The 23051-nt window shown below is 37.1% G+C and overlaps 2 protein-coding genes across 3 annotated transcripts in view; one reads left to right on the forward strand and one right to left on the reverse strand.

Annotated features, from left to right (window-relative positions):
• The window catches only part of LOC128657999 (uncharacterized), a 302915-nt gene extending 292851 nt beyond the window's left edge, over positions 1-10064 (reverse strand). The window contains exons 1-2 of the mRNA XM_053712439.1: positions 10008-10064; positions 7931-8082 (exon numbers count right to left, since the gene is read on the reverse strand). Of these exons, the coding sequence (XP_053568414.1) occupies positions 7931-7982 (52 nt within the window). The 5' untranslated portion in view covers positions 7983-8082; positions 10008-10064. The remainder of the gene's footprint in view (positions 1-7930; positions 8083-10007) is intronic.
• A 95-nt stretch (positions 10065-10159) lies between these two features.
• Positions 10160-23051, forward strand: part of LOC128657321 (gastrula zinc finger protein XlCGF26.1-like) — a 149161-nt gene continuing 136269 nt past the window's right edge. The window contains exons 1-2 of one of the 2 annotated variants that reach the window (XM_053711620.1): positions 10239-10355; positions 21094-21305. The gene's annotated coding sequence lies outside the window, so the exon portion shown is untranslated. Of the gene's footprint in view, positions 10356-21093; positions 21306-23051 lie in introns of both variants that reach the window. The other variant, XM_053711621.1, reaches the window with a different exon arrangement.

Consider the following 23051-nt stretch of genomic DNA (forward strand, 5'->3'; position numbering starts at 1 on the left):
GGGGATAAGGGAAGCCCTATCTTTTTCTCCAAAAATTCAAATCCGTATACCTTCATCTACGAGCCTTTCAAGTTTTATTTTAAAAGCTCTTGTGGGATTTGAGCGCAGAGGCCTATAAGTGACACCATCACACAATTGTCAGATAGCTTCTTTTACATAATCTGACTTATTCATAACCACAACATTGCCACCCTTATCAGATGAACGGATGACAATGTCATGATTATCACGCAGCTGTTTAATTGCATTCCTTTCTTTATAGTTCAAATTATTAATTTCTTTATTAGAATTAGAGACATATTTTACATGCTAATTCGTGCCACCCAAAACACCTTATAAAGGCTATTCCAAAGAGTCAATTTTTGAGACTCTGAAGGAATGCATCCTCTGATTTTCTTTTTGAGAAACAGGCTTCAAACCTTAAGAAAAGGCTCTTGGCCAGGGGCTATGACTTAGGCTCATTAGAAAGGAGCCTAAAAGATGTTAGAGAAGAACCTTTGGCAAATGTTAAGCAAAATTTTTTAAAAAAGGATACCTTTTCACAATCAATGGTTTTTACTACAGAATACTCTTCACAATTCACTGAAGTGTGCAATATTTTGAAACGTAATTTGTTCTTTTTGAAGGGGTATGAGATATTATCTACACTGATAGAACAAATCAAATTTGTACCAAGAAAGGCACCAACTTTAGGCAACAAGTTGGCACCTAGTTTAGTGGTCAGTAATCCAAGTAAAAGGAAATCCAATTGGTTAGATAGGCAAGAAACTTTCCAATGCTTGACACATAACTGTGGCACTTGTGAAGTTATCACCAGAGGTGAATCATTTAAAAGCACCTCAACAGGGCTCAGTTATAGATTAAACCACTATGCTAATTGTTCATCCACGTTTGTGGTCTATCTCTTAGAGTGTAACTTTTGTGGGGCCCAGTATGTTGGTCAGACCTCCCGCACATTGAGGACCAGAATTGGGGAACATAAAAGAGATGTGAAGAATTATGTAAAAACTTCCAGCGTGGCCAATCATTTTAATGGGCTACACTTTACTAATATTTCCAGTTTTGGGGCCAAAGTAATTGACCTAGCACTACTGCCACCTAGAGGTGGCAATAAATGCAAGATCCTTATGAAAAAGGAACTGTATTGGATCTTCACGTTGAATACTAGAGAACCACACGGTCTTAATAAAAAGTGGGATATTAGTTTTTTCATAGATTAATATTGTCAGGTTTCTATGTGTATATGCTTCTCTCACATGAAATGAAATTTAAATATTTCATTATTGTATATATTCATATGTCTATGCAGGTCCATAAAGTTCTTGTTATATGGTTTATAGTTTGATTTGGCCAGCCACATTTGGTAAACAATGTCTTTGTGTCGAAACTATACTGTGTGCAGAACAAAAACTTTATTCTCACATAATTTAATAATTAATTTCCAATGGAATGTGTCCATATCAGATATAGCTACTCTAAAGAATTGATTATATCCACATTACTGGGTTTGGCATTATTTGTGCAAAATACCTTTATGTCCCTGGTTACCGCATTACCAATCATTTAGCCCTCTAAATTGTTGTAGATTTGTTAACATTGCATCTTTGTCACTGTTTGTACTATGTTTTCTTTTCTTTTTTTAGTGTATTCTAGACTAGAAAACATCCTTTTGATTGTATTTTAATATTCTGTTAGTATATATGCTTCACCACTCCCGGATGCGTGTCTCCTCTAACAGGAAATACATGATTAACCTGTATTAAATAAACCTATATACTCCAACACTCAGAGACCTGTGTAAGAAGGGGCAGTGACCGGAGCAGCAATCTCCGGAATTGCTCAGGGAAAATAAAACTATCACTAACAATTATTCCTGGAGAACCCTCAGGTTCTGAACAGTTAAACCCTAAGAGAAAAATATGCCCCAATACTACAAACTATGGTCTATCTGTTAAAGTGCCACTTAAGGCCAACAATTAAACTGAGCTAAATAAGTAAGAGGAGACAGTGCAAACGCCTGACGGACGTTTCACAACTGCTTTATCTGAGGCGCCGATCACTCCATTGCACAGTGTATTTAAAAGACCGTGAGCCAATCAGAAGGCTCTTGTGCCTATCATCAATCAGCTCACTGCAATCGCGGCAGTGTTGACTCATCCGGGGTTTCCCGTATTAAGTATGTTCAGCAAAGGGTGTGTATCATTCAGCCAATCATTGCAGACTATAGTTTGAGGATACGCCTATCTTTTCACGAGGTTATGTTTACACACCGACATAGTTAGATTGTGGCTATTATGATGAACACCTCCACAGTATTATGAGTATTCTATAGGTAGTCATACGAATAAAATATATTCTTACATTGCATCTCTAGTTGCGAACATAGCGGACAAATTTAGGTATATTAAATGGGCGAGGCCAAACAAACAAAAAGTTGCTTTTATTACCATATAAAGATAATGCCATCTGTCTAACATGTAAAGTCGTGTGATATATTTTAGGTACTAGGGGAGTAAAATCAGAACTGACCATAGTATAAACGTAAATGGGAAGAGTACAATGTATTAATTAGTAGCTTTCATGCCAATAGTAATTGTGTAAGTATTCACGGAACTGTAGCGCTAAATGCATCACACAAAAACGCTAATGTTAGTAAATATGGGCACCATTTAGTGGTTATATTTTTCGGTATAGCAATCCAATGCATTAACCTATACAGCCCTCAATGTGTATCTTATTCTCAATTAAGTATGATAACCAGCTGTCACAAATAAATGGATATTATGAATGCCACCAGGTGCTGTTCCAAACAGTAAGAATCATCAAAAATACGTACATAAGTGGGAAAAGCCCTATAATATTTCATGTGGGCCATACAATAGAGTGACTGGATGAGGTTTCCCATATTGTGTTCATAGTGTGGTAGCTTACAGGAATGCAGTGTATGATATTTCATGTAGTCAATACATTGGAATGACTACAGGGGACTGAATGTGGTTTCACATACTGTATTCATAGTGTGGGAGCTTACAGGAATGCACTGTATTATATGCCAAAAAATCCATTTAGTCTCGGTCTTAAAGGGACAGTTTACCCAAAAAGTTATCTAATTTTAAATGAAACTGCAGGAATAGTTATATACATTATTGCCAAACACTCTGCAAGAATCCTTTTCTTTGTGTGTAAATATTTTTTTGAAATATCAGTTTTCAAACTACATTACCAATACCCATTGACATAGTTTTTGGCCGTGCGGCCAGTCTGCTTTCACTCACTTCAGTGCAGCAGAGCCCATGTGCCTCCCCCAACTGTGATGTCACGGCAAGGAAGCTAGTCCGTGTTCAACTGTAAACAGTTTATTTTCTTGCCGGGATAACAGTGACATTTTAATGAGACGGAGCTCTGCTGTAAAGTACAATTCCCAGTAATTTACAGGCTTGGGGGTCAGAGAGGTTATACATGTTACTAAATTACATGCTCATCGTCCCCCTCCTGCCACAGAATGGAATCAACTGCCAACATTTGTAGCTCTGCATATTCAGCAGTACACCGTCGTCAAGATAATTAGTGAGTGCTCTGATCTGGGTTTGATCTCCTAACGGCTTTCTTTCTCAAGGCTTCCTGCCGCTCTGCTTTATGAGCAGAATGTTTTACCTAGGTCAAAGAATCACTCTCCATTTAACCCTTTGCTACTCTACTGTAACACATAAAGGGTATAAACACCAAATACATTTTTATTTAGGATACATGCAGGTGAAGCTCATCACATTGCATACACACTCATAACATTTGCATAGATTAAAATAGCTATATTTAATTGGTCAGGGGGCGTGATAATAGATCTTTGTTGTCCAGCCCTTTTAACTGGGAGTTCCAGTGGCATTGAGATTAATAGGTAACATACAAACTAAAAAGTAAAAAAAAAACAACACTTTTTATATTGCTAAGTTAATTGTTTATACATTGATTTTAATTTGTAAGACTGTATTAATGCAGCTAAGCATTTGCAGCTCTAGTGTGAACTGGTCCTTTAAGTAGTAGGAGATATGTGCAAGTATATCAGATGACTGCGCTTTACTTTATGACCTAGAGTGCAGCCTAGTCTGCGGTCAATTGTCTCACTTTGCTGAATAAGATTTCTTTCGTAAAGTACATAAGACTGTGCTTCCTCCTTGTGTCTTTAGGGACACGCATTTTCTGTGAACATATGTTAGTAATGTTTGCCGTTCATTACGGTCTGCCATGTGTGTTAATATGTTTTTATTTAATTTAGTTCTGTGAGGCACGAACAGGTAAATCCGAGGTATTTTCTGTGACATAATAAATAATAATATTTGAGTATCTATATCCGTGTGCTGATAATTTGCCCTTTCTATTTTAGGATAGTATTGTATGTCCTAATTATATCTCTCTCTTTCTTAGTGGTAAATTTACTTTGTAAGGGAAGCACCGGAAGGTTTAAATCAGCAGTATTAACTACTCTATCTTTCTATATATATGTTAATATAACAGTGTTGTTCATGCAAAATTGGGGAATGGTAAATAAAAGGATTATTTATCTTTTAAAAAAAATAACATTTTGGTGTCCCTTTAATTAAATGGATATAGAAGCCAGTATTGTGCTAGTGCTGTACAGCCCAAACACAGATGAAATAGGCACCCTGTACAAGTGCTGATTGGTAGCTACACTGTTTCCACTGTGAACAAACAGTTACCAACCAATCAGCAACTTTTTAAGCATAGGGACTGATACAGAGTGTGAGGACTTGATAACAATCTCATCATTAAAGGGACACTGTAGCCAAAAAAAATATTTTGTGATTCAGATAGAGCATGCAATGTTAAGCAACTTTCTAATTTACTCCTATTATCAAATTGTCTTCATTTTCTTGTTATGTTTATTTGAAAAGCAAGAATGTAAGTTTAGATGCCGGCCCATTTTAGGTGAACAACCTGGGTTGTCCTTGCTGATTGGACAGCACCTTTAAACAAGTGCTGTCCATGGTTCTGAATAGGGATGCACCGATACCGATACTAGTATCGGTATCGGTGCCGATACTGAGCATTTTCACAAGTACTTGTACTTGTTTACAATGCTCCGATGCCTCAGCCGATACTTTTTGAACCCTGTGAGGGAAGGAGGGACGTGACGTGAGGGAGCCTTGCGTGAGGAAGCTCCTGCTGTGCTAATACAATCAGAGAGCAGTAGAGAGGGGCGGGGACCACGCGATTGCAGCAGGGAGCTAACACCTAACAAGGTAGACACTCAGAGATCGACGCGTGTGGAGGAGTCAGATTGTATCAAGGTTAGGGGATTTTGCTTATGTGTGCGTTATTTTATTATTTAAATATTGCAGCCAGCAGCCGTTAATAAAAGATAGCAGCCATGTTAGGGGATTTTTTTTGCTTAAGCCATTATGTCTTGCAGGTCCGTTATTAACTGGAAACAGGATTGGAAAACACAAACCGCGTTTGAACTGTTAGCTAAAGTTCAAACGCTGTTTGTGTTATTCAACCCTGTTTCCAGTTAATAACGGACCTACAAGACATAATGGCTTAAGCAAAAAAATCCCCTATTCTGGCTGCTATGTTTTCAGCCATCAATGAATGAGTGCTTAGTGCTAACTTAAAATAATATATAAATACCCGCAATGTGTCTCTGCAATACGTAGTTCCAGCTCATGGAGACCAACTCCCAATCAAGACACACATGTAATCCATACAAGTTGCGAATCCCTTCGTTCTCCACCCTGGTGTCAGACATAGTTTCAGAGCACTTTAACATAGTCCCAGCCAGGAGTTGGAGGTACTTAGTCTTGTTATTAATTATGCATTAAAAATGCCTAAGCAGCGTAGCAGACATAGCAATCTCCACTGATTCTAACACCGGAGTGTGCCAGTACCTGTGATACTTCACACTCCGGTGTTAGAATCAGTGGAAATTGCTATGTCTGCTACGCTGCTTAGGCGTTTTTAATGCATAATTAATAAACAAGACTAAGTACCTCCAACTCCTAGGACTATGTTAAAGTGCTCTGAAACTATGTCTGACACCCTCTCCACCCTGGTGTCAGACATAGTTTCAGAGCACTTTAACATAGTCCCAGGAAATACTATAACCTTTTTCAAAAATGCTTTCTTGTTTAAATAAAAAACGTTTTAGTAAGCTTATTTTTCACTGACCAGTAACACACTGTGCAGCATCTCCCCTCCGTTTGTGCTCCTCCCCTGTGCCTCTGCCCCATGTGACTTACCGTGTCATACTGTGAGCCCAGACTGACTAGGAAGTGGAACAGGAACACAGTGCTGCTGCCTGCTAGCTGTTTAGGATTTCAAGGTAGATGCCCCAATGTGTCCCACTGCATAATGTCTTCCCCCCAATGTTCCCATCCAAATGTCTCACTGACTGGTCTGATTAGCTGATACAAAAGTGGCCAGGCATTTCTTCTAGTTAGACAAGGAGTTGACTATTAAACTTCTTTTTTTAGACATTTGCCACAATAGAAAATTTCTCCTCACATCTGCACCACATGCTAGGGGTAGAACTCATTGTCCTCCAAGACAGTTTCAAATAATCCAGTTGTTAACCCATTGACCACCAAAGGACTGCAGTGAATTGCTTTACACTTTACAGTGCATAGCAGCTTTTCTGGCAGCTATTTGGTTAACTGTATGTGTGTATTACTTGGAGCTGTCTTGGAGGACAATGAGTGAGTTCTACCCCTAGCATGTAGCTCAGAGGTGGAAAGGAGCTGCTTGGTGCTCAGTGCTGATGCTGTGATTTGCAAAAGAAGTGAGTCTGCAAAAATATATTTCTACTACACCACTTATGTAAATGGAATGGTGTTCCTCAATCTACAGCACTTGATAAACCCCTGCACTAGTATAAGCTAAATTATATGGAACTGATCACTTTATATTTGTGTTTTAAGTTAAAACACAAATATAAAGTGATCAGTAACATATAATTTAGCTTATACTAGTGCAGGGGTTGATGAAGTGCTGTAGATTGAGGAACACCATTCCATTTACACAAGTAGTGTAGTAAGATATGAACAGAGAAGGGAGGGAAGTTAAAAAAGTATATAACAAAAGGCTGTGACTCTTGTAATGTGCTTGGGAAACTGTCACATGACAATAGAAAAGTATCGGTACTTGGTATCGGTGAGTACTTGAAAAAAAGTATCGGTACTTGTACTCGGTCTTAAAAAAATGGTATCGGTGCAACCCTAGTTCTGAACCCGCAATTTGCTGGCTCCTTAGCCGAGATGCCTTCTTTTCAAATAAAGATTGCAAGAGAATGAAGAAAAATTGATAATAGAAGTAAATTAGAAAGTTGCTTACAATTACATGCTCTATCTGAATCATGAAAGAAAAAAATTGGGTTCAGTGTCCCTTTAACAAGACTATAGTGGGTTTTAAAACTCTGCTTAGCAGGAACTTCTGTAAATCACCGGTATACTACAAACCCCTATATCCCTATAAAAAGGGACATTAAACTGCTGTGTAAAACTACAGAAACAAGGTTACTACTTACCATAGTATTATATTTCCTCCTGTATCCGCAGCCCTCTTTAAATCCGTTCTCTTATTTTAACTCAGAGAATCCAGCTGCTAAAGCTTTGCCTTTTATACAGGGCACCGCCATCTTGTAGCACATTTTTTGTTGCATGACAAATAAAAAGTTCCAAGACAGAGCTTCACTAACTGATAATAGAAGGGGTTAAAATAAGAGAACAACTTGAAGACAGCTGCAGGCACAGAAGGAAGAACATATAGAATGGTGACTAGTCATCGCCACTGTAGTTGTACCCAACAGTTTAATGTCCCTTTCAGTTGATCACATCACTGAGGTTTCTGGTTAGTTACTGTAAATATTATTCCATTCTGATGACAAAACCAGGTGACATGCACGTGACGTCCTGCTTACCTCTGTGTGCATCAGCAAGCTCTGTGGTTTGGTTCTCGGTCTTGTTAGACATTGTCTAGTTCAGTAACTGAATTTGCCAGATATTCTAATAATGTTTCTTCTTTACAAACTCAGTGATGTGTATTGTATGTGATCTTCACAGTAACAGGAGCCTAAACAGACAGACAGACAGAGAGAGACAGACAGAGAGAGGTCTCATGTACAGTTCATTGTCATAGGGGAAAAGTTTTGAATGATCAAAGTCCAACACCAGTATCTGAGCATCATAAACAGACCAGGACTCACTCTGCTTGGTCACAAAGGGACAAAGTGAATACTCATGATTAACCAATGAGAGGACAGGGAGTATAATAAATAAATTAATAAACTATTCTAAGAGTACATATATTTATGTCACTATTTCATCTTTTTATTTCTAAGACATTTGACACCTCTGTATTGAAGTTGTTTGTAACCATTTGCACATTTTTGCATTTAAACATCAATTACCGTTTTCTTTTTCTGTGAGCTGTTCTTTCAGAAACAAACATTACATTTCAGAAACAAACTTTAGCTTGCAGCAATACCTACATATGAAAAAGCAGTCATATGAAACACATAAAGATTGTTGCCTTTCTTCTACAAGTTTTGCAGTACATTGTCTAATTATTAAGCACGGCACTGCAGAACTAAAACTAAATGCTGGTGTACTGCAAGGGTGTCACAGACATTGGTGCCAGTGTGTACAAAACATTTTTAATTAAAGGGACAGTCAAGTCCAAAAAAAAACTTTCATGTTTCAAATAGGGCATGTAATTTTAAACAACTTTCCAATTTACTTTTATCACCAATTTTGCTTTGTTCTTTTGGTATTCTTAGTTGAAAGCTAGACCTAAGGAAGGCTCATATGATAATTGCTAAGCCCTTGAAGGCCACCTCTAATCACATGCTTTTGTATTTGCTTTTCACAGCAGGGGAGAGCTAGTTCAGGTAAACCCTATAGATAACATTGTGAGCACGCCCGTGAGTTGTGGCAGACACTGCACTAATTGGCTAAAATAAAAGTCAATAGATAATAAATAAAATGTCATGTGATCAGGGGGCTGCTGTCAGAAGATGTTTAGATACAAGTTAATCACAGAGGTAAAAAGTGTATTATTATAAATGTGTTGGTTATGCAAAACTGGGAAATGGGTAATAAAGGGATTATCTATCTTTTAAAACAACAAAAATTATGGTGTTGACTGTCCCTTTAAGCTTTATGTAATTAATAATGTATTTTTATAACCATTGTCACTAATGTCTTCTACATTCCCTGTATCCGTCTTACCCACATGCATCCTTCCCAGCACCTTATATACAGACAGTATACACAGAACCTATAGAGAGATCCATACAGTGCTATAGCATCTCATGTAGAGATATACAGTACTATAGAGAGGGTCCATATGTCTTAAATACACTCTTCCCAGTACCTTATATATAAACATTTAATACTTTATGTTCCCTCAGCCTCACACACAGCAACCTACTTACTACCTTATATACAAGAATTTAATATACAGAAAGTCTCCATCTGCCTCACATGGATGCAGCCCCCTCCCAAATACCTTATATAGAGATCTATTATTATATGTTCTGTCTCACACACACACAGTCCCTTAAATATAAATATATAATAGAGATATTGCCTCTGCCTCACACATATAGCCCCACCCAGTAACTTATATACAGATCTATATTAATATAGAGGGGTTCCCTGGGTCTGACACTCACAGCATCCCCCTCCCCACCTTATATACAAATCTAAATTATTACAAAGCTGTTCCCTCTGCCTCACACACATCCAACCCGATCCCTATTACCTTACATACAGATGTAAGTTATTGTGAGGTTCCTACTGCCTCACACACACACAAGAAGCTCCCTACCCAGTACCTTATATACAGATATATAATACTATAGAGAGGCTCCATCCGCCTCACAAACACACATCCAGCTCCCACCCCTGCTGCTTCCTACATACATACATATTTCCTTTAGTACAGCACATGCAGGAAAATATTACTAATACAAGGGTGGCATTGCTTGTGTTTACCTACGTGAAGCAGCCATGTTGAATACTGAGTGTGTGTAGCAGCTACTTCCCTTCCAGCAGAAGAACCTATGATGTCAGAAGTCACATGGCTGCCGTGTTCCAAAGTAACTGGTATACCATAGAAATGTTTGTACTACGTCACTTCCGGTGACGTTTTATCAGCTGTTGGAGGGGTGTGGATGCGCAAGAGGTGTCCACACATGAAAGAGAGCTACAGGAAGTAGCTGGGCGGGTAAATATAATGCAATGTCAGCTTCCGACCTGTAGCTGTTTGTGTAATTTGATATCTGCGTTATTGTTGTACGGAAGAAGGTGGTGTAGTCTAAGCATCCAATCCGGTGGTTTCGTGTAGGTAACTTTCTATTTGGTGATGTGTCTGTGTATAAAGGACTGGGGATCTATGTGTGTGTCACAATAAACCCCTCTTTAATAGTGACTGTCTCTGTATAAGCTACTGCAGAGGACTTTATATGAGAGGCACAGGAAATAATATTCTGTGTCTGTATATAAGGTACTGGGGATTGGGCTAGCTTTGTAAGGAAGAGGTGTGTGTGTGTGAGGCACAGGGGGCCGCCATATTATATATCTGTATATAAGGTACTGGGCAGGGGACTGTGTGTGAGACATGATAGGGAACCTCTAAAAAAAATATGTATCTGTATATAGTATTCTGGGGAGGGGGCTTTGTGCGTGTGGGCTCACAGGGGACCTCAATGTTTTATCTATTTATTTAAGGTACTTTAGGGAGTACTGTGGTATGAGGCAGAGGGAACCTCTAAAAAAATGATGTACAGTATCTCTATATAGTAAGGGGGCTGTGTGGGGGGGGGCACATGGAACCTCAATTTTATATATCTACACATAAGGTACTGGGGAGGGGGGTATGTGTGTGTGAAGCACATGGGACCACAGTGTTTTATATCTGTATGTAAGGTACTGGGGAGGGGGCTGTGTGTGTGAGGCACAGGAGACCACAATATTATATATCTTTATATAAGGTACTGGGTAGGTAGATGTGTGTATTTTACATAAAAAGAAAAATTCAAGAACAAGGGGTTATGATCTCGAGCTGAAGGGTAGCATATTCAGGAGTAATTTTAAGAAACACTTCTTTACAGAGAGTGATTAATTCATGGAATAAACTTCCACAAGAGGTGGTAATGACAAACACTGTGGGGGACTTTAAAAATGACTGGGGTAAAAATAAGGCTAACCTATGAACTTGATACGTTTTGTACTTTTAGGAAATATCGGGCAGACGGCTTTTATCTGCAGTCAATATCTATGTTTCTATTATCACGCAGCATTTACTTGCACAAATATAAGCCACAGTGCTATATTATCACACAGCATTAACTTGCACAGCTGTGTAAGACACAGTGCTATATAATCGCACAGCATTTACTTGCACAATAATAAGCCACAGTGCTATGTTATTAGGCAGCATTTGCTTGCACAACTATAAGCTACAGTGCTGATTTTCAAGGGGCCAGTTGTTCAATTAATGACTGCCAGAGGCACCTCAGACGTTATTTAAAGGTATGTGTGTTATTTGAGTTATAGTCCTTATTATTGTTCCTAATTTGGGCTTCTTTCATTTCTAGTTTGGCTGTATTGTATTTTTACATAATCTTAGCCATCTATTTATGTTGATCCAAGCCTTGCAGCAAATAACTATGTGTGTTTTTGTGGGCCAGTCTATAGTAGATATTTTTATTAACCTCTGTTTCTGGGAGTTAATTTGTATTCTTTCATTTTTTATTCTGCCTATGTCAAGTCTATTATCAGATTTTAGAATTTAAGCATACACCCTTAGAATTTTGAATAGGCTGCCATTTTATAAAGTTAATTTTGAAATGGAAGGTTTGTGCTTTCGTAGCTATGCCGTTATTGGAAGCATTAATTCTGGAATATATATAATACTAGTTTAAACTGTACTGTTACTATTGTCTTTTTATGGTTTTTTTGAGCTTTTAATATTTAACCCCTTAGTGACCAGACCATTTTTCAATTTTCTTACTGTTAAGGACCAGGGCTATTTTTACATTTCTGCGTTGTTTATGTTTAGCTGTAATTTTCCTCTTACTCATTTACTGTACCCACACATTATATACTGTGTTTCTCGCCATTAAATTAACTTTCTAAAGATACCATTATTTTTTTCATATCGTATAATTTACTATATAAAATATGATGAAAAACTTGAAAAAAACCCACACTTTTTCTAACTTTGACCCCCAAAATCTGTTACACATCTACAACCACCAGAAAAACATCCATTCTAAATAGTTTTTCAATTGTGTCCTGAGTTTAGAAATACCCAATGTTTACATGTTCTTTGCTTCTTTTTTTTTTTTCAAGTTATAGGGCAATAAGTACAAGTAGCACTTTGCTATTTCTAAACCATTTTTTTTTTCCAAAATTAGAGATAGTTACATTGTAACACTGATATCTGTCAGAAATCCATGAATCTCCCTCAACATTTGTGTGTGTGTGTATATATATATATATATATATATATATATATATATATATATATATATATATATATATATATATATATATATATATATATTTTAGTAGACAACCCAAAGTATTGATCTAGGCCCATTTTGGTATATTTCATGCCAACATTTCACTGCCAAATGCGATCAAATAAAAAAAATCGTAAACCTTCCAGAAACCCCAGAGGACGTGCCAGGATAATATTCATTGCATGATATTTGAAATATTTGACATTTTGCTTAAACATTATGCTGTTTCAGCTAATTTATGGTGAAAGCTTGGTTCTTTTTTTCTAGCCTCTAAAGTCTGACAGTATTTGTTTTTTCCTATTATTCTGTGCATTTTTCAGACTCTGAACAGGTGCTACAATTTCTAGTCAGATTCTACACGCCCTTGCTGCCTCAATCACCTGTTTTTAATTAGCAGGTTAATTAATTGTTAGAGAAACACCCTAAACTTTTTTTTGAGTCTGAGGCCTTTTTTGGAATTTGAGGTTTGGTGACATTTTTGTGTTTTAACTTTTGTAATTATTGGATACATCATTTGCATTTCTCACTTATATGTTTTTTTTTTAATTATTATTTTTATAATCAAATCAGTTTATAAGAAAGGTTTCCCTGTTTCCAGCAGGGAGCCAAGACCATGTGTAATTCGATCCTGACTTTGTTTTTAACTGTTTTTGCCAGTCTGTTGCATTTACTGCTTGTTTTTCAAAGTTAACAATGTTTTTCTTGCAGATTTTGACAGCTATGTCTTAAGTTGTTTTAAAGTGTTGGTAAACTCTCCCCTTTTTAAAACCAGAACCTGAAATGTTGTTGAACTTTTAGATGGAGATTATCAGTTTTAATGAAGATGCACTATAACTTGCTTTATTATATAAATATGAAATTTGAATACCCCACGCTCTTCCGCCCACTTCAAAAGTAAATTTTTCTGTGAGATAAGTTTGAATTGTTATCGAATCAGCAATATAGCTACAACAAAAGTGCCATATGAGTCTTCATAACATCTGATGAATGAAACACCATCTAAAATATCAGTAACATTCTGGTTTTTATTTAAAAAATAATAGAGTTTACTATTACTTTAACTTTATGGTGAACCTATGGTTACTACGGACCTGTTAAGAAGGCTCAGGTATTTTAAGACTTTGTATGCCTCAAAAATGTAGCATCCTTTTGTAATGTTTATTCTGAACATAGGAATATATTTTCAGCAATAATGTTATCATTTATTTGTGTAGCGTAACAAAATTATGTAGCAATTGAATACAATATTTGTGATAGAAGCTTATTACCAGGGGCTTAATTTTTAATGTGTCTGTTTTGCTTTTAACTTTAATTGTAGCAAATCTAATTCTCTTTATAGGCAGAGATTACAGAATTCTGTTAGAGAAGAAAAACAAGCGTTGGTGAGAATAATAGCTTGTTGTGTAGTCTGATGATTTAAAAAAAAAATCTTTATCCTATTATCTCTTGGCTATCCCCATTTGCTTAAATTTTTGATGCTCCAGTGTTTTTTAAGCGTATATTTTGATGCACACTAGATGTTTCGTATGTGTACTTTGACATACGTTAATGCATGCCGGCTTTCGGGTCTGCGTGTATCGACATGATAGTGTGCAATACTTTTTGGTGCCATTTTCTATTATTTATGACACAAGTTTGATGCACAACTCACTTTACAAGTGTACTGTCTGGATACAAGATGTAGTTATTGTATTAGTGATTTCTCAAATTGTAAGTTTATAAGTTTCTTTCATAAGGTGGCAAGTGTCTCCCTTTTTTCTGCATTTAAAGGGACATAATACTCAAATGCTAAATCACTTGAAACTGATGCAGTATAACTGTAAAAAGCTGACAGGAAAATATCACCTGAGCATCTCTATGTAAAAAAGGAAGATATTTTACCTCACAATTTCCTCAGCTCAGCAGAGTAAGTTCTGTGTAAAAAGTTATACTCAGCTGCTCCCAGCTGCAGGCAAAAATAAAAACAAAATGAAGAAATGAACAGCAGCCAATCAGCATCAGCATTGCTGAGGTCATAAACTCTTACTGTGATCTCATGAGATTTGACTTAACTCTCATGAGATTTCATAGTAAGCTTCCTTTACCTGATTAGTGAAATAATATAAGAGTTCACGATGCTCATCCCCTAAGATGTCCCAGGACAGACACACTACAATGCTGCTTAGAAATCCTTTACAATGGGAGGTGGCTACTGAGGAACTTTTGAGGTAAAATATCTTTTTTTTTTACATAGAGATGTTCAGGAGATATTTTCTAGTCAGCTTTTTACAGCTATACTGCATCACTTTCAAGTGTTTAAACATTTGGGTATTATGGCCCTTTAATTGTATTTGTTTTTCTGCAGTTATAGAAGAGTTTTGTAATTCTCTCCCAAAATCTGCCTTTGAAGCTGGGTCCTTTGAACATTTTTCTACCAATGTTTATTTTCCTTTAGCAATCTTATTCAATAAATGTATTAATGTTTTAATGCATGCAGACCATTTTTACTACTGTTTTTGAAACATTTTGGGATTCCATGATGAAGCTGTAGAGGAGCTTTAGATATTTTGCTTTGCAGGCTTGCCTATGTCAGCTTGCAGCCACAAGTTAAGACAGTGGGATGATTGAAAAGCCATACTCGCATGCAATTGGTTACCCAAGGGTAGGGGGTGGGGCTGCACAACTAAATACTTGTGCAGTAATAAACCTAATTAGCCTCGAAAGAGGTTAAACAGATTCTTTGACAGGGAACCTTTTTTTTGCCTTCACCTTATTAAAAGGGGACCTTGGAGTTTAATGTCCTTTTAAGTTAAATAGTAATGTTACACATTTTGCACTCCTCATTTAGTTGTCTAGATGTGCAAGAGCTCTGGCAACCTCTATCTTCCCACCGGAGATTGGGCCAGATTACAAGTGGCGCACAATTTAGCACTTTCACTGTCACACAAACACCTCCCGAAGTAAACTTCTGTGATAGGGACAGCTGCATTTGTTGCAGTACCTTTGCTATCTGCTTTATAACCTATTACTGTGATAAAGGCATTTTACTAGGATCCAATATTTGTGTGTGTGTTGTAGTAGCTTTCTCTGTTCGGGACTGTATTATACTTTGTACTTTTTAGGTTCATTTTGAAAAAACTGTTGGGGTTGCTAGTCTTCTGAATATTTTTGATATTTTGCTTATGCAGGCACGTGACTTTATGTGTACATTTGCAATTGGTGAGTACTTTTTTTCATACCTATGTTTGTAGATTTTGTGATATTAGATGATATAAGTAAATCGGATAATTGTATGCTCTATCTGAATCATAAAAGAAAAACAATGGACTAGATTGCGAGTTTTGCGGCACGGCTATACTGCTGAAAAATTGGCCATGGCGCGTGGAATGGCCAGTGACGCATATTACGAGTCGCGGCGGTATAGGCTGTAACGCAAGCATTTCAGCCTTAATGCAACCCTCCATTCCGCATTCAAAAAATGAATGAAGAAAAATGTTAGATTTTTTTTTAATTTTTTTCATAGTATTTGTTTTTTTTCACATTTGTAATTTAGGTTTTTTAATTGGTGGGTTTTTTCATTTTATTAAAATAGTTATGTTAGGTTAATTTATAGTTTAATATTAATTTTTTTTTATTTCACAGGTAAGTTTTTATTTATTTTAGGATAGTTATATTGTAACTTTTAATTTAAAGTTAGGGGGTGTTAGGTTTAGAGGTAAATAGTTTAATTTAGTGTTTTGCTATGTGGGGGTCCGGCAGTTTAGGGTTTAATTAGTTACGATGGGGGAGCTGGTGGTTTAGTGGTTAATAGGTTTATTAGTTGCGATGTCAGGGGGCCGGCGGTTTAGGGGTTAATAGGTTTAGTTAGTGTAGGGGAGCGTCGGATTAGGGGTTAATAGCTTTATTTGTCAGCGATGTCGGGGGCGGCGGATTAGGGGTTAATCATTATATTTAGTGTCGGGAGCGGCGGATTAGGGGGTTACTAACTTTATTTAGCGTCGGGGGCGGCGTACTAGTGGTGTTTAGACTAGGGGTTTATGTGATGGAAATTGTGGTACCGCTTATTTTATTTCGTTATTTACTTCGTAATATAGCTAAAATGTGTTTTATGTTCCTTTTTAAATAATGAAAATATAGTATATTATCTGTCTACACAAAGTTTCACTATTGGGATTTCTTTCTTTGATCTTAAAGTAATGTAGATTTTTCCTTTGTTTTATTTCTTATATGTATTTCCGTATACAAAGGTGAAGGAAAACGTATTTTTATAGCCCGGTTATGTCACTGAATATTGTATATTACAGCAATAGATATGTGTGTTGGATACCCATCTTGCTTACATAGAATGTGTCCGTTCTGGTGGGTTGTGACAATGGGGGAAAAAAATCCCTTCACTACATTATTTTCCATGAGGATTCAAGTTAAAGGTTTATAGTTTTTGCTTATCTTTGAATAGTTCCTTTTGTACTATTTTGTAGCTCCATAAATTTGCTTCAATGAGAACTTCACTCGAACAACAGTGCTGTAATGTTGATGGCCATGCAGTTCAGAATTTTCCTTCTACTAGTTTTTAGCCTACTAAGGTTAATGTTTCTAGTTATGAGTCTTCCTGTGATTATTTTATTGACATCCTTTTATTTCATTTTATGTTAAGCATATTCATTCTCTTTTTAAGAGAATTTTTGCTTTCTAATTTTCTTTATAGGTTAAAAGAACCTAAAGTAGATGGGGGGAAATACAAGTTAACGGGACAGTCCCCAAGGCAGAACATGCTGTGATCTGAGATGTCATTATAGAAAATGCAGCATGTCTGCAGAAAGGATGTGACACGTGCAGGAACTGTTAGCGCTTTTTTATTTTGCAGCACTGCTACACATTAGACTGTTCTCTTCAAACAGTGCTGTGTTCTGGCTGCACTTTGTAAGTTTTTTCCTTAAAGGGACACTCAGGTTAAATTAAATTTTCATGATTCAGATACAGCATGTAATTTTAAACAACTTTCCAATTTACTTCCATTAAAAAAAATGTGCCCAGTCTTTTATATTTACAATTTTTGAGTCACCAGATTCTACTGAGCATGTGCAAGAATTCACAGACTATATGTATATACATTTGTGATTGGCTGATTGCTATCACATGGTACAAGGGGAGTGGAAATATACATAACTTTAAAATTTGTTATAAAAAAATCTACTACTCGTTTGAAGTTCAGACTAAGTGCTATTGCATTGTCTTGTTATCTTGCATTTGTTGATTATGCAAATCTAATGTGTTGACTGGTCCTTTAACACGGTGCATCGAGAGCAAAGAGAGCAGTCAAATATGGGGCAACACTGCAAAGCAGCAGAGCATTTGTTGACTGGTTCTCAGGGATTTTTTTAAACCCTCCCCTCTAGCCTTTCCTGATCTGGAAAGCTGTGACTTCTAAATGTAAGATATGCTTGTGAGTAATGCACCTTTTTATTACTACATTTCTACCTTGTTATGTTAGATAAAGAAACAAATTGTATTTGAGACATTTTAAAAACTTTGCTTTAATTTTATTTTAAAATCGCCTGCAGAAAAGTTTTCTCAAACAAAATCTCATTGCAGTGAAGAAAAGTTATTTTAAAAAAATAGATATTGCCCATTCCCCAGTTATGCATAACCAACATGGTTATATTAATGTATTTTTACCTCTGTGATTGTCTTGCATTTTAGCCTCTGAAGACTGCCCCCTTATTTCAGTTCTTTTGACAGACTTGCATTTTTGTCAATCATGAAATAGTGCTGTCTAACTGTAAAAAAAACTGTCAAAATGCACTGAGATAATAGGCAGCCTTCAAGGTCTTAGAAATTTGCATATGAGCCTACCTAGGTTTAGCTTTTAACAAAGAATACCAAGAGCACAAAGCACATTTGATGATAAAAGTAAATTAGAAAGTTGTTTAAAATTGCATACCCTATCTGAATCATGAAAGTTTAGTTTTGACTAGACTGTCCCTTTATTTGTTACATACTGTTTAAAGGGACAGTCAACACCAGAATGTTTGTTGTTTAAAAAGAAAGATAATCCCTTAAAGGGCCATAATACTCAAATGTTTAAACACTTGAAAGTGATGCAGCATAGCTGTGAAAAGCTGATTAGAAAATATCACCTGAACATCTCTATGTAAAAAAGAAAGATATTTTACCTCAAAAGTTCCTCAGTAGCCACCTCCCATTGTAAAGGATTTCTAAGCAGCATATTAGTATGTGTGTCCCGGGACAACGGAAGGGATGAGCTTCGTGCACTCTCATATTATTTCACCAATCAGGTAAAGGAAGCTTACTATGAAATCTCATGAGAGTTAAGTCAAATCTCATGAGATCACAGTAAGAGTTCATGACCTCAGCACTGCTGATGCTGATTGGCTGCTGTTCATTTCTTCATTTTTTAATTTTTTTACCTGCAGCTGGGAGCAGCTGAGTATAACTTTTTACACAGAACTTACTCTGGTGAGCTGAGGAAATTGTGAGGTAAAATATCTTCCTTTTTTACATAGAGATGCTCAGGTGATATTTTCCTGTCAGCTTTTTCCAGTTATACTGCATCAGTTTCAAGTGATTTAGCATATGAGTATTATGTCCCTTTAATTACCCATTCCCCAGTTTTGCATAACCAACACAGTTATAATAATACATGTTTTACCTCTGTAATTACCTTGTATCTAAGCTTCTGCTGACTTCCTCCTAATTTCAGTTCTTTTGACAGACTTGAATTTTAGCTCACTCCTAGGTCACTTCACGTGCATGAGCTCAATGTTATCTATATGAAAGAAAACATGAACTAATGCCCTCTAGTGGTCAAAATGCTTTCAGATTAGAGGCAGTCTTCAAGGTCTAAGAAATTAGCATTATGAACCTCCTTGGTTTTGCTTTCATCTAAGAATACCAAAAGAACTAAGCAAAATTGGTGATAAAAGTAAATTGGGAAGTTGTTTAAAATTACATGCCCTATTTAAATCATAAAAGTTTTTTTTGGACTTGACTGTCCCTTTAATCTCTTGGTGTGTGTTTGTTGTTTTGTTTTTTTTTTGTCCCTGTTGCAGTTTCTGAGATTATATCCAGAAACTGGACTAAGCCAGGTATACCTTTTTTATTGCTTCCACATGGTTTTAAGAATTTGTATCATTTTCAGGCTTCTATTATTGAGCATATGTGATATACCTTATCACTTGTGTGGATGGGCCAGCTTCAATACACAGGCTTGACTACTAGAGAAGAAAGGACAAGAATGAAAGAGCACCTCTCTGATATCAGACAAGGGACACTCACAACCCCACTCATAAATCACTTCACAATGATACATAATAAAAGAGCAGATAGCTTTAGTTGGACCATCATTGAACAGGTTAGAAATAAAGAGGGGTGGAAACAGGGACGTGATTCTAGCAGAAAGGGAAACGTTTTGGATATGTCGCTTACAATTTTGGTGATCTTCTAAAGATCGCAATAGTCTGGAGTTTGTGTCACCTGTTGTTCAACAATCACAAAGTTTGGACAGAGCTATCTATATGGAGTCTGGTTTGTGATTACCAACTCCAAATCTAGAGTCTAAATGCAAGGTTACAGCAGTATTAAGGCTATGGTGTATATACATGTACATATATAGTTTACTTTTCTAGGATGATTACATCATTCAAACCCCTTTTAATAGCATTCTGAATTTCTTTAAGTAGTACCAAATTATTTAAATATTCGAATGTCTAGACTGAGTCCTTATTAAGCATAAGAGTAATATGTGAAGAATAGATTGAGTTTACAACTTTCACCAAACAAAATAAAATAGGCAATTCATGAGTTTAACCCTTTATACGGTGGGAAGCGTCCCAAGAAACAAAGAGCATATTACACTTCTAGGAGGAACACAGATTATGGCCTCTAGTTATTAAGGTCTGGCGGACCTGATCCGACACTGCGGATCAGGTCCGCCAGACCACGCTGAATACAGCGAGCAATACGCTCGCCGTATTCAGCATTGCACCAGCAGCTCACAAGAGCTGCTGGTGCAACGCCGCCCCCTGCAGACTCGCGACCTATAGGCCGCCAGCAGGGGGGTGTCAATCAACCCGATCGTACTCGATCGGGTTGATTTCCGGCGGACAGGTTATGGAGCAGCGGTCTTTGTGACCGCTGCTTCATAACTGCTGTTTCTGGCGAGTCTGAAGACTCACCAGAAACAGAGGCCATCAAGCTCCTTACGGAGCTTGATAACTAGAGGCCTATGTATCTAATAAAAGATGCATAACTAGAGTCACCATTAGTTAGTGGATAAGTTTATTGTTTTAAAGTATGGGGGCTTTAAGAATTCTTAAATGAGCACATATGCAGAATAGAATTCACAATCAGTGAGACGAACAAGCCGTTTTGTTTACCATTTCCTATTGGTGGAAATTTCTGGCCTATCAACCAGCAAGGATAGGGGTTTTTAAATGAGCACATCACGTGTGTTTTTAAGTGGCTTTGAAACCCCTGAAGCTTCTTTATATGTATGCATTGAGCTACCTATATTTTAAATTGTTATAATAAAATTTCAATATATTTTACCGCAGATCTGGTGCTCCTTTTTGTTTTTCTGTGCTATTTGACTATTGCTGGGGCCATACAGTGCAGCACGGATCACGGAGCGAAGAACTTGCTCAGGACTGGAGGGCAATCCCCACCCACACATACCCACGCATCATCCAATTACGTTGGGCTTCAGACTGACTGAGAATACGGCACACGCCACACAGCAGAAGGAGAGAGCTGGAGTTGGGCGCCTGTGAGTAATTTACATTTAAACCCTCGTCAGACAGAAGGGTAAGATAAAGTATACACAGTATAATTTCCCTACATCTTGCTATGGAGTTTTGAAGGCTTTACGGAAAGTTAAGTGTCAAGTGTGTCAAATGGCATTCAAAAATGTCATTTTGCCAAATGCACTATAAAGTGACAGTATTGACAGAGACTAACTTGAGTAAACTTGTAATTGCATGAATGTTTCCAGGCACCCTTGAATTATGCTGCCCAGTCTAGGAAGTTTAAAAGCAGCACATTGATTATTGGCTGGGATATTACATAGTGTGATTGCAAAGCATTAGTATCTATATGACTTGTCCGGAGTGTATTGCTACTGCAAGAAGAGTGGAGAGGTAATAGCAATAAGGACAGTAATATTAAGAAGTGGAATATATGTGTTTGCATTCTGCACAGTAAAGTGTGTGTGGAATACTTTTTTAGTCCAAATAATTTAATTTTGAAAGAATTGTTTTTTTCTAAAACTGGTTACTGAAAGGAGTGTGTATATAGCATTTTTTGCTGTGGTCATTGGCCAGACCCCGGGTGTCAGAGTAATTACAACTTCACAACCTATTCCAACCTGAGCAAGGTATCATGCATACAGGAAAGGAAAGAGAAGGGGGGTTACAGAATCCATCTAATTATTTTTCATTACGCATGGCACAAGAAAGGGATCTGTTGTAGTGGGACTGTGATAAAGTGTTTAATACTGATTGTGCAAATTTTCCCCCTAGTGGCACTATTTGAGGAAATGGATTTTCTGTTAAAGATAGAAGATAAAATCAAATGGGACATACGGTCTCTGAGAAAATATCATGAGTTGGGACTGATTCTGAGAGCTTTAAGGATAAACAAGTTTGTAACAGAAGATAAGAGGTTCATAGAACTCTGGAACAATAACTTGACAGAGTTTTCCCTTAAGTTAATTTTGCTGATAATTGAGTACAAGACAAAAGCACTAAGTGATATAGTGGGAAAGATATCATTGGTCCAGGAGGAATTGAACAAAAAGAGTGGTGAGCCAAACTATTCTAAGTTTGACAAAATCTTACAAGAAACACTATCCGAGGCCAAGGCATTGTTACTGGAAATTAAGCATTCCAAATATGTTCATGATCAACAAGATTATGATTTGGGCCAAGTATATGTGTGGAATAGAAAAGAATGTTTCTTAAAGAAAAAGGAAAGCTTCCAGGAAAACTTTATACCAAATAAATGGAGGCAGAGGAAGGAGAAATAATGGTGTCAACTCGAATACAAATGATTACCATAATAAGATCAAACAAGTAAACTTTAATGAGAGTGAAGTGGAATCCATGGATGAAGGCACTGCATCAGGGGGAGAAGAATGGATACCCGTCATGGAGAGGTGGTATACACTAGGGAATCAGGACCACCAGAAAGACAACAGGCATTAAGACCCAAGGAAGGACCCAATAGGTTGCCACCCATCCTCAAGAAACAAGGCACACTTTCATACTCCAGATATAGAGTGGATGACAGCAGAAGTGGTTCAAATGCTGAAGAGCAGGCACAATTAGAGCAGGTTTTTTCATCCCCCAGGGAACATCCAAAGGGGGGAGAGGTGGACGAAGAGGCGGCCACAGACGACAATTTCAGAGACAGGAGAATCGATACCCTCTGAGACGGGGACGAGAGACCTCCCGTTACAGAAACAGAATGTGATAAACCTGTCAAACCACATACTGAGTGAAATAGAGATGCAGGT

The sequence above is a fragment of the Bombina bombina genome, chromosome 4 (genome assembly GCF_027579735.1).
Source record: "Bombina bombina isolate aBomBom1 chromosome 4, aBomBom1.pri, whole genome shotgun sequence".
NCBI classification, from domain to species: Eukaryota; Metazoa; Chordata; class Amphibia; order Anura; family Bombinatoridae; genus Bombina; species Bombina bombina.